Source organism: Equus asinus, chromosome 2 (assembly GCF_041296235.1).
Source record: "Equus asinus isolate D_3611 breed Donkey chromosome 2, EquAss-T2T_v2, whole genome shotgun sequence".
NCBI lineage: Eukaryota > Metazoa > Chordata > Mammalia > Perissodactyla > Equidae > Equus > Equus asinus.
In genome coordinates, this window is record NC_091791.1 from 179834110 (window position 1) to 179847615 (window position 13506).

The following is a 13506-nucleotide window of genomic DNA, read 5'->3' on the forward strand; positions in this document are numbered from 1 at the left end:
GTGTTCAAGTCTTCTATTTCCTTGTTGATCTTCTGCCTATTTGTCCTATTCATTATTGAAAATGGGGTATTGAAGTCTCCCACTATTATTGTTGAATTGTCTATTCTCCCTTCATTTCTGTCAGTTTTTGTTCTGTTGAACCACCCTATTGAATTTTTCATTTTAGTTATTGTACTTTTCGTCTCCAGGATTTCCATTTGGTTTTATTTTTTAATTTCTCTTTATTGATATTCTCTGTTTGATGCAATGTTGTCCTCATACTTTCCTTACTTCCTTAATTATGGTTTCCTTTGTTCTTTGAACATACTTATAAAGGCCACTTTGAAGTTTTTTTCTGTTAAATCCAACTCTGGTCACTCTCACAAGTAGTTATTATTGCCTGCTTTCCCCCCCATGTACAAGTCATACTTTCTTGTTTCTTTGCATGTCTTGTAGCTGTTTTTTGAAAACTGGACATTTTAGGTAGTATGTTGTAGCAACTCTGGGTATGGCCCACTGCCTTCCACACTCCCCACAGGGTCTTGATATTGTTATTTGCTTATTTATTTATTTAGTGACAGTTGGATTATTTTAGTGAAGTCTCTTTCCTCCCCACCCGCTGTTCTTTGCTAGAAACTAGCTGGCTTTTAGTTTAGCCTGTACCTTCATAGAATCTAAAAATGTCCTCCCAATTACCTTTACCACAATCTCCACTGATTTGGAGAGCACTCTAGGCTTGGGCTTTTTTGCCTCTGTTGCAAATTAAATCATTTCATTTGGGAATAGATCAGGGGCTATCTGTTTTGTGGCCTACTTTTCCCCCTAGGCGAAATCTCTTACCCAGAACTCTGAAGTTGGGGGGTAGGGACACTGGTGCATTTCTCTCTGAGTGGCACTCTACTTGAGGAGCTGAGCACTCAGTGGAAGTGGGGAGCAGTATCCTTAGGTCTTCTTGAAATGCCTCTCTGGCAAGGAACCACTGCCTTATGAACTAGGGTAAGGGTGATCAGTGCCCCAGCATTCTCAGTGGTACTGTGCCAAAGGTAGAGCCTCCATTCCTGAGTTGGGGCTGGTGGAAGAAGGGATCCCTCGCCTGTCAACTGCACTCACCTGGAACTTAGTCTCAGTAATAGGTAGCTTAGAAATGCTGATTGATGTCCTCTTCCTCCCAGGAAGAAAGCCATCTGAGTGGAAGCCGGGAGTAGAGGGAGCCCAGTGTTTTTGGCTGTACCAGTCTGGAGTTGAGTTTTTACCTCACTCTTGTCGGAAGACAATGGGAAGGAGTGATCTTGGTTCAATTACCACAGACTTTTCTTATCAAATTTTCATATATTTTCTTGAATAGGTGTTTCTTCATGCGTCATATGCCCTTAGGACCATTTCCAGAGGCTTTAAATATTTATTTTTAATAATTTTCACCAGTTTCACTGGGAAGTGAGTCCACAAAATTCCTCACACTCTTATGCTAGAAGTTCATGGCTACTCTTAATGTCTTTAATTACCTTGTATATAGTGTGTTCCATTAGAATTTATTTGAATTCTTAGGTGTAAACTAACAGGTCCCTAGGTGATAAGAAACCTCTCTCTATTTCCGTCACTGGTAGGCAATGTGAGTAGTCAGAAGCTTGGTGTTAGTTCTGGCTCAGTCCTGTTGTAATCACTTTTTGACAAAGACTTGACTCCCATTGTGTTTCAGGTTCCATGACTATACAAAAAAGGTAACATTTGCCCCATATACATTGAGTTGTTTTTGAAGATTAAATGAGATTGTATGAAAACTCATTGAAAAATGACTTAGAACGATGTACACGTAATGTAAGGTAGTATTAGTTAACAAAACAAATATAGTAGGTAGCACAAGAAATCTTACTCAAGAGGTCATTTTAGAACTCCATTGGTGTTTGAAAACCCTGACTAATTTTTAAGTTTTCTCAATGGTTCTTACTCAAGGTTTATTTTAAAGATTTTATTTATTTTTTTTTCCTTTTTCTCCCCAAAGCCCCTCGGTACATAGTTGTATATTCTTAGTTGTGGGTCCTTCTAGTTGTGGCATGTGGGACGCCGCCTCAGTGTGGCTTGATGAGCGGTACCATGTCCTCGCCCAGGATTCGAATTGATGAAACACTGGGCTGCCTGCAGTGGAGCGCTCGAACTTAACCACTCAGCCATGGGGCCAGCCCCTCAAGATTTATTTTAGAGTTTAGGAAATTAGTTTGATGACTGTGTTCCTGAAATAGCCATTCTGAAGTTTTAAAGTTATATTTTCCTTGGTAGTAGTTCATATCTTCTAGAGTTCAGAGATTTTCAGGAAAATAGGAGCTATTATATATTAATATAATATAACATAATGTAATATATTATACATATGTAATATACCGCTAGTAGGAAACTTATAAACTCAGCCTGAAGCTGAGAGCTGACATTTTACTTCTAAATAAAATTTTCACAAAAAAATCTAGTACAATTCATGAAGAATTTATAATGAGCAAATAGGACTATCCCTGTTGACTAAGTTAAGCAAGACAAAACAATAGCAATTACTTAAATCCTTTTCTAAATGAGATACAATTCATTTTTTTGACATTTTTCATTGCTGCCTGGACTGCAGATGTCTTCATTTGGCTTATTTTTTTGCATGCACATGTTCATGTTAGTCTGTCCCTATTTTTTGTTTAATGCAGTAGTTTAATATAGACTTCTGGTCATAAAACAAACTTGCAAATAGTTCCCCAGCCCCCCAAATAACAAGTATTTTTTGGAGGGAAATTTTAACATTAATAGTTTAAAAACACTATAGTTTAATTCAGCTACTTAGGGAATTTGTCCACCAAATCTTTTTTTTTGGCCAGAATTAACTTCCTTTGACATGTCCATTTCAAAAAGGATTTTTAAAGTTTACAGTCGACCAAGACTCCCACCTGCATGGCTTTTTCAGGCAAAATAAGCACATCTTAAATGCCATTAGAAAGCTGCCACCTAGGGCCGGCCCGGTGGTGTAGCGGTTAAGTGTGCATGTTCCGCGTTGGCAGCCCGGGGTTCACTGGTTCGGATCCTGGGTGCGGACATGGCACTGCATGGCAAGCCATGCTGTGGCAGGCGTCCTGCATATAAAGTGGAGGAAGATGGGCATGGACGTTAGCTCAGGGCCAGTCTTCCTCAGCAGAAAGAGGAGGATTACCAGATGTTAGCTCAGGGCTAATCTTCCTCAAAAAAAAAATTAAAAAAAAAAAAAGAAAGCTGCCACCTGAATATTTAACTTGTTTTTTTTGTCTTCAACAGACAGAATTTAATTACACATTGGATTTCAAGAAACATACCTATAAAATCTCTTTTCCCCTCTTAAACTTCTTTCACAATATCCATCTTTTTTTAAAAAACAATTGTGATAAGAACACTTAAGAGCTACCCTCTTAAATTTTTTTTTTTAAGATTTTTTTTTTTTTTATTTTTTCCTTTTTCTCCCCAAAGCCCCCTGGTACATAGTTGTATATTCTTCGTTGTGGGTCCTTCTAGTTGTGGCATGTGGGACGCTGCCTCAGCGTGGTTTGATGAGCAGTGTCATGTCCGCGCTCAGGATTCGAACCAACGAAACACTGGGCCGCCTGCAGCGGAGCGCGCGAACTTAACCACTCGGCCACGGGGCCAGCCCCTACCCTCTTAAATTTTTAAGTGTACAGTACAGTATTATTAACCATAGGCACACTGTGGTACAGCAGACTTCTAGAACTTAATCATCTTACCTAGCTGAAACTTTATACCCATTGAATAACAACTCCCCATTTCCCCCCTCCCCCCAGCCCCTGGCAACCACCATTTTACTCTCTGCTTCTATGTGTTGGATAATTTTAGATACTTCATATAAGTAGAATATGCAGTATTTATCCTTCTGTGACTGGCTTATTTAACTTAGCATAATGTCTTCAAGGTTCATCCATGTTGTTACATATGGCAGGATTCCCCGTTTTTTAGAGGCTGAATGATATTCCATTGTACGTACATGCTGCATTTTCTTTATCCATTCATTTGTCAATGGACATTTAGGTTGTTTCCACATCTTTGCTATTGTGAATAATGGTGCAGTGAACATGGGAGTGGAAATACCTTCTTGAGATACTGATTTCAGTTCTTTTGGATAAATGGCCAGAAGTGGGTTGGCTGGATCATATGATATTTCTAGTTTTAATTTTTTGAGGAAACTCCATACTGTTTTCTATAACAGCTGCTTCATTTTACATTCCTACCAACAGTGTACAAGTGTTCCAATTTCTTTACATCCTTGCCAACTTGCTATCTTTTGTGTTTTTTTTTATAATAGCCATTTTAACAGGTGTTAATAACTGTAGACAGACCTGGCTTCACTTAATGTGAAGATCACTTTCCATTTTCTATTTGCTTCTAATGCATCATAAATCTGATAGAACAAAGGAATTTTTTTTTTTTTAAAGATTTTATTTTTTCCTTTTTCTCCCCAAAGCCCCCCGGTACATAGCTGTGTATTCTTCGTTGTGGGTTCCTCTAGTTGTGGCATGTGGGACGCTGCCTCAGCGTGGTCTGACGAGCAGTGCCATGTCCGCGCCCAGGATTCGAACCGACGAAACACTGGGCCGCCTGCAGCGGAGCGCGCGAACTTAACCACTCGGCCACGGGGCTAGCCCTAGAACAAAGGAATTTTGAAAAGATATTGTCCTATATTTACATATTAGATTTGTAAAACAGACCCAATTAAAAAAAAAACCCTGATATTTAAAATAAAGTTTTAAGAATAATACTTGAGGCATATGATACTTGAAAGAAAATAAGAAATGGAGACTTAGATCTTTTTACAATCTTATAGTAATTATTTCCCTTGGATTATAGCTTAGATGTGCTTTAAGAGTAAATGTGTTTCCTATAATTCCTTTAACCATTGATTTAGTTTCAATTAGGGTTCCTCAAATATGTGTATATGCGTGTATCTAAGTATATATATTTTAAAATTGTGTATATGCGTGTATCTAAGTATATATATTTTAAAATTGTGTATATGCGTGTATCTAAGTATATATATTTTAAAATTGTGTATATGCTTGTATCTAAGTATATGTATTTTAAAATTTTGATTATGCACATAATTGTTACCTATATAAAAGGACTGATGCCTTCTGTAATATAGTCCGAACTCAAAATTATCTGGACTAGTTTTTCGGATGTCAAATTTTAAAAAAGGAAAAGGATAGTATAGTGTGTGAGGGTACAAGAAAATGGACAATTTCATACATTGTTGCTGGATATTTGTTGGTAAATTTTGGTGTGAAGTTTTGCAGTGTGAAGGAAGAGCTTTCCAAATGATTATATTTTTGGCCTCTTTATCCTACCTTTAGGAATTTAAGCATTTGGGAAATATGCTTAATATTTCAATATAGTAAATGGCAGAAACAACAGGATAGAGAAAGTACAACAATGTTGTAAAGGATGTACATACTTAAGGAAATACACTAAGATGTTAATAAGTATCTGTGAGCGGTGGAAAACTGAGTGACAAATTTTCTTTATAATTTTCTCCGTTTTTTAAGTGTTGTACAATAAATAAGCACTACTTTTATAATCTAAAAATAAGTTGTTTGAAAACGAAAATAAAAGATAGCAGGTCTTGGGGCCAGCCCGGTGGCGCAGCAGTTAAGTTTGCATGTTCCGCTTCGGCAGCCTGGGGTTCACCAGTTCAGATCCCGGGTGCAGACATGGCACCACTTGGCAAGCCATGCTGTGGTAGGCATCCCACATATAAAGTGGAGGAAGATGGGCATGGATGTTAGTTCAGGGCCAGCCTTCCTCAGCAAAAAGAGGAGGATTGGTGGCAGATGTTAGCTCAGGGCTAATCTTCCAAAAAAAAAGCAGGTCTTAATAGTTCCCTATTAAGGAAGAGGTAGATACTTAATTATTCAGGAAGAAATGATACTTAAATTTTTGGAGAAAAAAATGAATCAACTTGAGTTTGCACCATAAACTGGAAGTTTTCAGGACCCAAGATCTTGTCTCAATTCTCCTATTACTGGAGGGTTCCATGTAGGCTCTTGAGCCACCTGTCCTTTTGATTTGGTAAGGTCAGTGTCTAACAAAGGGCCCTATAAATTCAGTCTGTATTATTATGTGTGATAGTGACAGATGTTCTTCAGGAATCCTTATCCAGTGCCTCAGCCCCGGAGCAGGTGTGACTTTTTAGTTGTCACAGCCTGGATGTTAGCAATTATTCTCTCTAGAGACAACCCTGGGAGAATTGGTCCATTGAGAAATACATGTTCTCCTCCAAAAGCATGCTCAGTTCTTTCCTAAGTAGTTTCTTGGCCCTAACATTTACCATGTGTTATAGAAATTGGTTCCATTCCCTGTATTTCTGCACTGTCCCGTTTGCTGTAAAAATCATGAGGTAAACACTGAGGTTAGGGCATATTAAACAGAGCCCTAAAGTACCCTTATAAGAGATGCCTCCTGCTCTGAATATAGAAGATATATAGCAGATCTGATGAGGGAGAATACACAGCATTTTCTTAGTTGCATGTATTTGTTCATTGGACATTCATCCTTGTGTAAGCAGAGACTAAGGAGTGAGCTTGTTTGTGTGTCTTTTCAGGACACGATCACAGAAATTGGCACACGTACTTTTCATGGTAAGGCTGTGTTATATGTCTCCTCCTCTCTGCTTTAGCCCATCTGCCCAGTCTTATATTCTTTTTTTTTTTAATATTTAAAATATACAACTTTATTTTTAAAATTAATTTGAATAAAAAGAAGTTGCTTAGACAGACAGTGACCACTCAAAATGAGTTTGAAAACCCCCAGGTAAAAAATTTTCCCTCTCAACCAGGAAGAAAAGAAAATAACAATAAAATTGACAACCTCATCGGCTTCAGATAACAGAAAAGGAAGATACTCCCATTTCACCAATAGAGAAGAAAGACTTGTTTTCTGTCTTACAGATAGCCTTGTATTTGCTTTTTTAATGCCCTTGTTATCATTAATATGTATCAGCTAAGAAGATTATGGACAAGTTTATCTTTTTCTCCCCTCCCCAGAACCAATATTAAAACATTTATTAATGTATTTGCTTGATTGCAGGCTCTGTCCTGTGTTTTCTTTTGATAAAAATATTGGTACAAAGAAGCGTGTTTGTCGTACTGATTTCATCCACAGAGGCAAACTGTAATCTATGTGGCAAGCTTCACAGAAGTATTCTATGGAATTACAACAGCGAGATTAACTATGGAGGTGGGCACTGTGGACTGCGTTCCGCCAGTGGTGCTGGCCAACCAAATATACGCTGAGCTTGTCTTACATTATATGGTCTAATCCCTTTTTAATTCTTAAAGAAACAAAAAACTCATCTTGCTGCTTATTGGTTACTTATTTTCCCACCATTAAGAGTTCATTTGATATGCCTATACTTATCCTGCTTAATTCTTTTGTTTTTTGGTGAGGAAGAGTGTCCCTGAGCTAACATCTGTTGCCAGGCTTCCTCTTTTTCCTTGAGGAAGATTGTCGCTGAGCTAACTTCTGTGCCAATCTTCCTCTAATTTATTTGGGATGCCATCACAGCATGGCTTGACAAGCAGTGCTAGGTCTGCACCTGGGATCTGAACCTGGAACCCCAGGCCACTGAAGTGGAGCATGTGAACTTAACCACTACGCCACCAGGCCGGCCCCCATCCTGCTTAATTTTTCTGAACCTTAATTTCCCCACTATACCATAAGTGTGTTGTACCATGTGATCTGTTAAGATCCCTTTCTGTTGACTGCACACTCTCACTGATGTCCTTATGAACGTTGAAGACAAAAAAGCAGCAAAACAGGAGAAAGGCAGGCTCTGGATTATCAACTCATAAATCGAGACCGTGACTTACCAACCCCATTTCAGTGGCTGCTACTTTTTTCGTTATTCCATGGCTGAAGGTGGTCGTAGTTATATGGGTGAATGTAAAATGTCTTTGTGGAATTCCATCTATAAAGCTTTTAACTTTTTTTATTGGATTGTAGTTCGTTTGTAGTACTTTCTATAGCATATTCTATGCCTCCACGTATTTGACTACTTCATTCTGGCCTAAATTTATAGAACAAGTTTAGGTGTGAATGTTGCTAACCTGACTTCTTGTTGCAGACAAAACTTAACTGGGGCCCCTACTTATGGTTTTACATGCTTCGTGCGGCCACATCAACCCTCTCAGGTATTACTTTTCTGTTTGAATACTGTATAACTACTATAATGTGCTCCAAGAACAGGAGCTCTGCCAAAGGGGGGTGTGTCTCAAAAAGGAAGGAGGAAAAATAGAGAGTTAGCCACTCTCAGCAGCTAGCTAGCTTTGGAGATATTAATCTAACTGTACTTTACTTAAAACATTCTCCAGCTTCTGGTTGTGTTTTTTTAAAAAAAAGGAATGACAAATGGCTATATTAATTTAGATATGATTTTCATGTTCTTGAGCTCTTTTTATTAGCAACTATTTTGCTATTTTGTCATTTGGTTCCCTACTAATCTTGTTCTCATTCTGTTTGACTGCTTATGCTAAAGCCTGTAGTTAGAATTCATTTATGTTTTGTTTCATTAATATTTCATTTCTTAAATTGAGATATAACTAAGTCCTATTTGAAGGAAATGAGTTATCAACTTAGGACTTAATCATAATAACTTTATAGTTTCTAAATCATAAAGTTTTCCTCTGCTTACAATTTTAACTCTCTCATAGCTTCTATCACTTTCTTTTTATTGGATCTAATTTTGAATAGTAAATTCACTCACCAAACATTTACTGAGCACTCAATATATCCTGGACAGTCTGGTGTAATGAAAAGAACATGAGCTTTATATTCAGACCTGGATTTGATTTTGGGTTTGCTTTGTCAACTTGGGCAAGTTCTTCAACCTGAGTCTAACCTTTCACAGTGCCTGGCACGTGGCAGGCACTTAGTAAATGTTGTAGTACAAGCCATTCCTCTCCTCCAGCCCAATGGTATCCCAACCCTCTAAGAGTGTATATTTTTTTTGAAGAAATAGACATGTAACCGATAATTCTAACACCTGGAGATATGTTACAATAAGAAGTGTGAGCAGAGTGCTATTGGGAGCGCACAAGGAGCCACAGTCCTTCTTGGGGAAATCAAGGAGGATATAAAGAGGAGATGTACTGAATGTTCATAATCTCTCTGAGGGCAGGGACTGTAACTTTTGTATTTCTGCAGTGCCTTGCACATAGAAAGTGCTCAAGAAATGTTTATGGAATTGTGTAAGCCATTTAACTTTTGTATCTTTAGTGTGTGACTTTCTTGGAGAGAAGATTGCGTCTGTTTTGGGCATCAGCACCCCAAAATACCAGTATGCCATTGATGAGTATTACCGGATGAAGAAGGAGGTGTGTCTCCTTTTTACATTTTCCTGATTCAGTTTGGTTTGCTGTGGACCTGACGGGTTACGTAACGAACACATCTATCCTCTAGCTGCCTAAAAGGTGGCTCCCTTATACCGGGCATTTCATTATACAGCCATTAATTTCTTTATCAAATCAGTATACATTTTAGAGTTTTTTAATACTGACATTTCCCTAGGCTCTAAGTGCAAAACCCAGCTAGATTTCATTGTGCTAGGTGCAATGTAAGGTGCCTTGTATATATTAACTTATTTAACCTTTACACAGCTGTCTTTAGATGATTATTCCAGTTTTAAGATGAGGAAACAAGACCTAGTCTCTGTATTTATGACACATAGACAGGGTGTAGGAGAAGGGGAGTGGGTTTGATGCACAGAAAATGACATGTACTAGAAACGTGTAAGGGCCAGTTGTTCAGGCACAAAGACGTGAGGCGATTCTGTCTGCAGATGTTGTGAGGTCTTAGGGTGAGGTGACGAGTTTAGCCTTGAAGAGTGAAAAAGCTTGAGTTCTTAAGAGCATGGGATCAAGAACCAAAGGATCAGAATTCAAATTCTGGTTCTGCCACTTCCCACTCTGTAACCTCAGGGAGGGAAGGTACTTAACCTCTGTAAGCCTCAGCTCCCTCATCTTTATAATGAGGATAATTGCAGCAGAGAAGCCATGCTCACAGTTGCTCTAAGGGTTAAATGAGTTAATATGTAAAATGCTCAGAACAGCACCTAGTGAATTTGAGGGAGCATGAAATAAATATTAGAATCTTTTATTATTCTCCTTCAAGCAAATGAGGAAGGCAATTCAGGTAAATGCCTGAAGATACGTTTGTTTGGGGAAATGGCAAAAAATAGGGCTTTATTGTCACTGGAGCATAGAGTACAACGGGGGAGTGGCTGGAGATGAATCTGGAAAGGTCAACTAACTTTATATTTGTTATGTGGCCTCAAAAATGTTTTATGGACGGATGAGTGTTTTTAACACTACTGGCTTTGTTTAGAGCCGTGTTATCTCATCTGGACTATTGTAATAGTCTCCTAAATGGTCTCTTTCTCGTTCACTCTCAAGCAAGCTCTAGATTAATCTTCCTGACAGGTTACTCACCCTGTAACAACTAGTCATACTGCAGGGTCCAATACAAATGCTACCTCCTCCATGAATGTAGTAGGTCTGGAACTAGAAGTTATTTACTTTTTCTAAATCTCTGTAGTGCTCATTCCTTTCTGTCTTGATACTGTTTTTACATGTCTTAACTTCCCTCCTAGATTATAAATTTCCTTGAGGGCAGGGCCTGCCTTATCTGTATACTAGGTGCTTATGGGAACCCGAGCGTGCTATAGCATTTAGTGAATACATCACCCTATTCCACTGAATAGGCTGATACCCTGTAACTGAAGTTATGTAGTATTAGCTGATTTTTTATTCAGATAAGACTTAATCTGAAAAGATATAGCCCCTTTTCAAAGTTAATTCAGGTCTCATTTAAGCTAAGCAGTGCTGTAATATGTTTTAAAAATAACTTCTTTCCTTAAAATGTCATACAATAGTTTTCATTTCAATTTGGGAACAGAAGAAAGGGAATTATGTCTTGTCTTAATTAGACCAAACTGAATTGGACATGACACTTAATGTGTTTTGTTTTTTAAATTGAGGTCATATTGGTTTGTAACATTATATAAGTTTCAGGAGAACTAATGTTTTGATTAGGAAAAAACACAAGCAGCTGAAAGTCAGGGAACAAATACTGTTCCTTTTGGACACTTTTCAACTATTCTTGATATATCCTCTTTTTAGGAAGAAGAAGAAGAAGAAGAAAACAGGATGTCTGAAGAAGCAGAAAGACAATACCAACAGAATAAGCTGCAGGCTGATTCCATTGTTCAGACAGAGCAACCAGAAACAGTAGTATCCAGTTCATTTGTGAATCTCAATTTTGAAATGGAGGGAGATTGTGAAGTAATTAAGGAAAGCAAAGAAAATCCAGTCTCTGTCCCACCGTAGAAGGAAATGACTGTCAACCTTCAAAATCTAAGGTGGCTTTCCTACCAGGGTTTTTCACACTCTCTATTCAGTGGGACTTAATGCAGTTATTTATATTTTAAATTATTAAGTTATCTGGAAAGGGAAACGTGTTTCTTCATTCTTAGGCTCTGTGTAGCAAGAGCCATATCTGAAATGTGGATATTTGTACTATTCTTTTACTGTGTGTCAAATTAGTGCTTTGGTTTTAAAATGATCTTTTAAAAAAGTTAAGGACATTCTAGAGCCCTAACCACCAATTAAGGAGTTAAATTATCAATCTTGTCTTTTATTTCTGTTTGTGAGGGAAAAAAATAGGTAAGTTGCTGATTAAGGCTGATTAGAGCTGATATTCCTAGTCTCTGATTAAAATGAGGATTTTTTTCCCCTAGATTTTCTCATGTTATGTCTCACATTTATATAGCTACCCATTAATTTCATACTAAGGATGGTTCACTTGAGTGTGTAATAAAAGGAGCAAGATAAAAGCACATTGAACTTTCTTTCCTTGAGAATAACTTTGTTTTATGGAAAAGTGATTGAGTTTATAAAAACACCAAATATTAAGATGGGTTTCCATTTTTTAAAGCAGGTTAATCTGAGATTCTTTTTCAGTAGTTATTCAAATTAAATAACTAGCTTTGAACATAATGTTAAAAACCCTAGTTATGGAATGAATTTATTAATATATTTATATTCAAGTGGTAATACCTAGTGATTATCCACATGGCATCCTGGTTGTCACTCCCTCAGCCCTGAATTCCTCCTATGGCCCAAGCAGTTGCGGGGATGGGAGTGGGGCTGGGGGACAGTGAAGACTTAACCCTCCAGGGCTCACTGTTAAATATTGTACAAGGTGCAGTGGTAGCATAATGAAGTTACCTGTCATTCCCCACTTCAAAGTAACAACAGTAAAGTGGACAGTTTACTTGACCCAGGTTGACCATCTCTCTACCCACTGTGCTATTAGCAAACCTTACAAAAGTATAATATGTAACTAATTTTGAAAATATTCCTAAATACATATTCAGAATCTTATATCTGTATGACTTTGATTTGTACTAAATGTGGGTAAGGAAAAATGTATGGAGTATTTCAGATAGGCTGCTCTTAAAAGCATATTCACAAACTTTTAGCTTTTAGAGATTAATGGTGGTTTGGTTGTTAATAGCCTTCTAAACAGCATTAACCTTTCAATCTCAAATATATTTATATAAAATAAGGCTTCAAAGAAACTTACAATATAGGTACAGTGGGCCTGTTAATGGAAATCTATTATCAATGAATATGAACATCTGGCCACTAAGTTCTTCAGCTGAAATTTGAAGGATTAGGAAAGATAATTTCTTCATTAGGAATCTTCAGTTACATGGATTCATGGTATGGTGGTTCATGGCATGTGATGGGCATTAGTCATGGGTATAAACTCTACAAAATTTAGTGCTTAAAGGATTAATCTTCAGATTATGTAAAATTTATGTCACCATAAATTATAGTTTATCAATAGCTCAAAGCATGCTAACCTGACGTTTTAACTTCATTTGAGATAGTACCTCCAACTCAGATATTTGATTATCTGTGAAGGCATGCATATCTAAAGGTGATCTGAGTCTTTTCCCCTGGAAGCACGAGATCTAAGAGTTTACTTAGTAACTTTTGTGATTGTAGTAGAAGGAGGGTAATGACTTATGAAGGTTTTACGTTTCTTGAATTTTACTTTGTCTACTTGTCCAACAGTGGCCAGTTTGTAATGTTCATATAGTTATTTACTGTGCCTTAAATTTTTATAATTTTTATTTATGCAAACTATAAAACTTCCCATAAATGCATTAAATGGTTTTGTCTTATTTTTAAGCCTCTTTCCCTTTTTCTTCCTTTTCAACCCTTTTAATAATTACTGTTCCCTCTGCATCATAGTTCATGATATTCTACCCTCTTCTAATCTTTCGTCTCCTAAAAACTAAACATAACAGTACAATTGAGAACCTTTAAGCTGAATTAAAATTCTCTAACAAAAGTCCTTAACAAAATGAAGTTTTGTAAAATGTCACCCTGGTACTGGTTAATAAAGACACATTTTTTTATACTAATGATTTTAATTAAAGTAAAATACTAACTTGAA

The 13506-nt window shown here is 37.3% G+C and overlaps 1 protein-coding gene across 2 annotated transcripts in view; it reads left to right on the top strand.

Moving 5' to 3' along the window:
• LOC106827099 (signal recognition particle subunit SRP54) overlaps positions 1 to 13218 on the top strand; it is a 79206-nt gene extending 65988 nt beyond the window's left edge. Inside the window, exons 3-5 of one of the 2 annotated variants that reach the window (XM_044765496.2) lie at positions 8108 to 8174; positions 9259 to 9356; positions 11160 to 13218. In XM_044765496.2, the coding sequence (XP_044621431.1) occupies positions 8108 to 8174; positions 9259 to 9356; positions 11160 to 11366 (372 nt within the window). In that variant the 3' untranslated portion in view covers positions 11367 to 13218. The remainder of the gene's footprint in view (positions 1 to 8107; positions 8175 to 9258; positions 9357 to 11159) is intronic. The other variant, XM_070504245.1, reaches the window with a different exon arrangement.
• Positions 13219 to 13506: the final 288 nt, after the last annotated feature.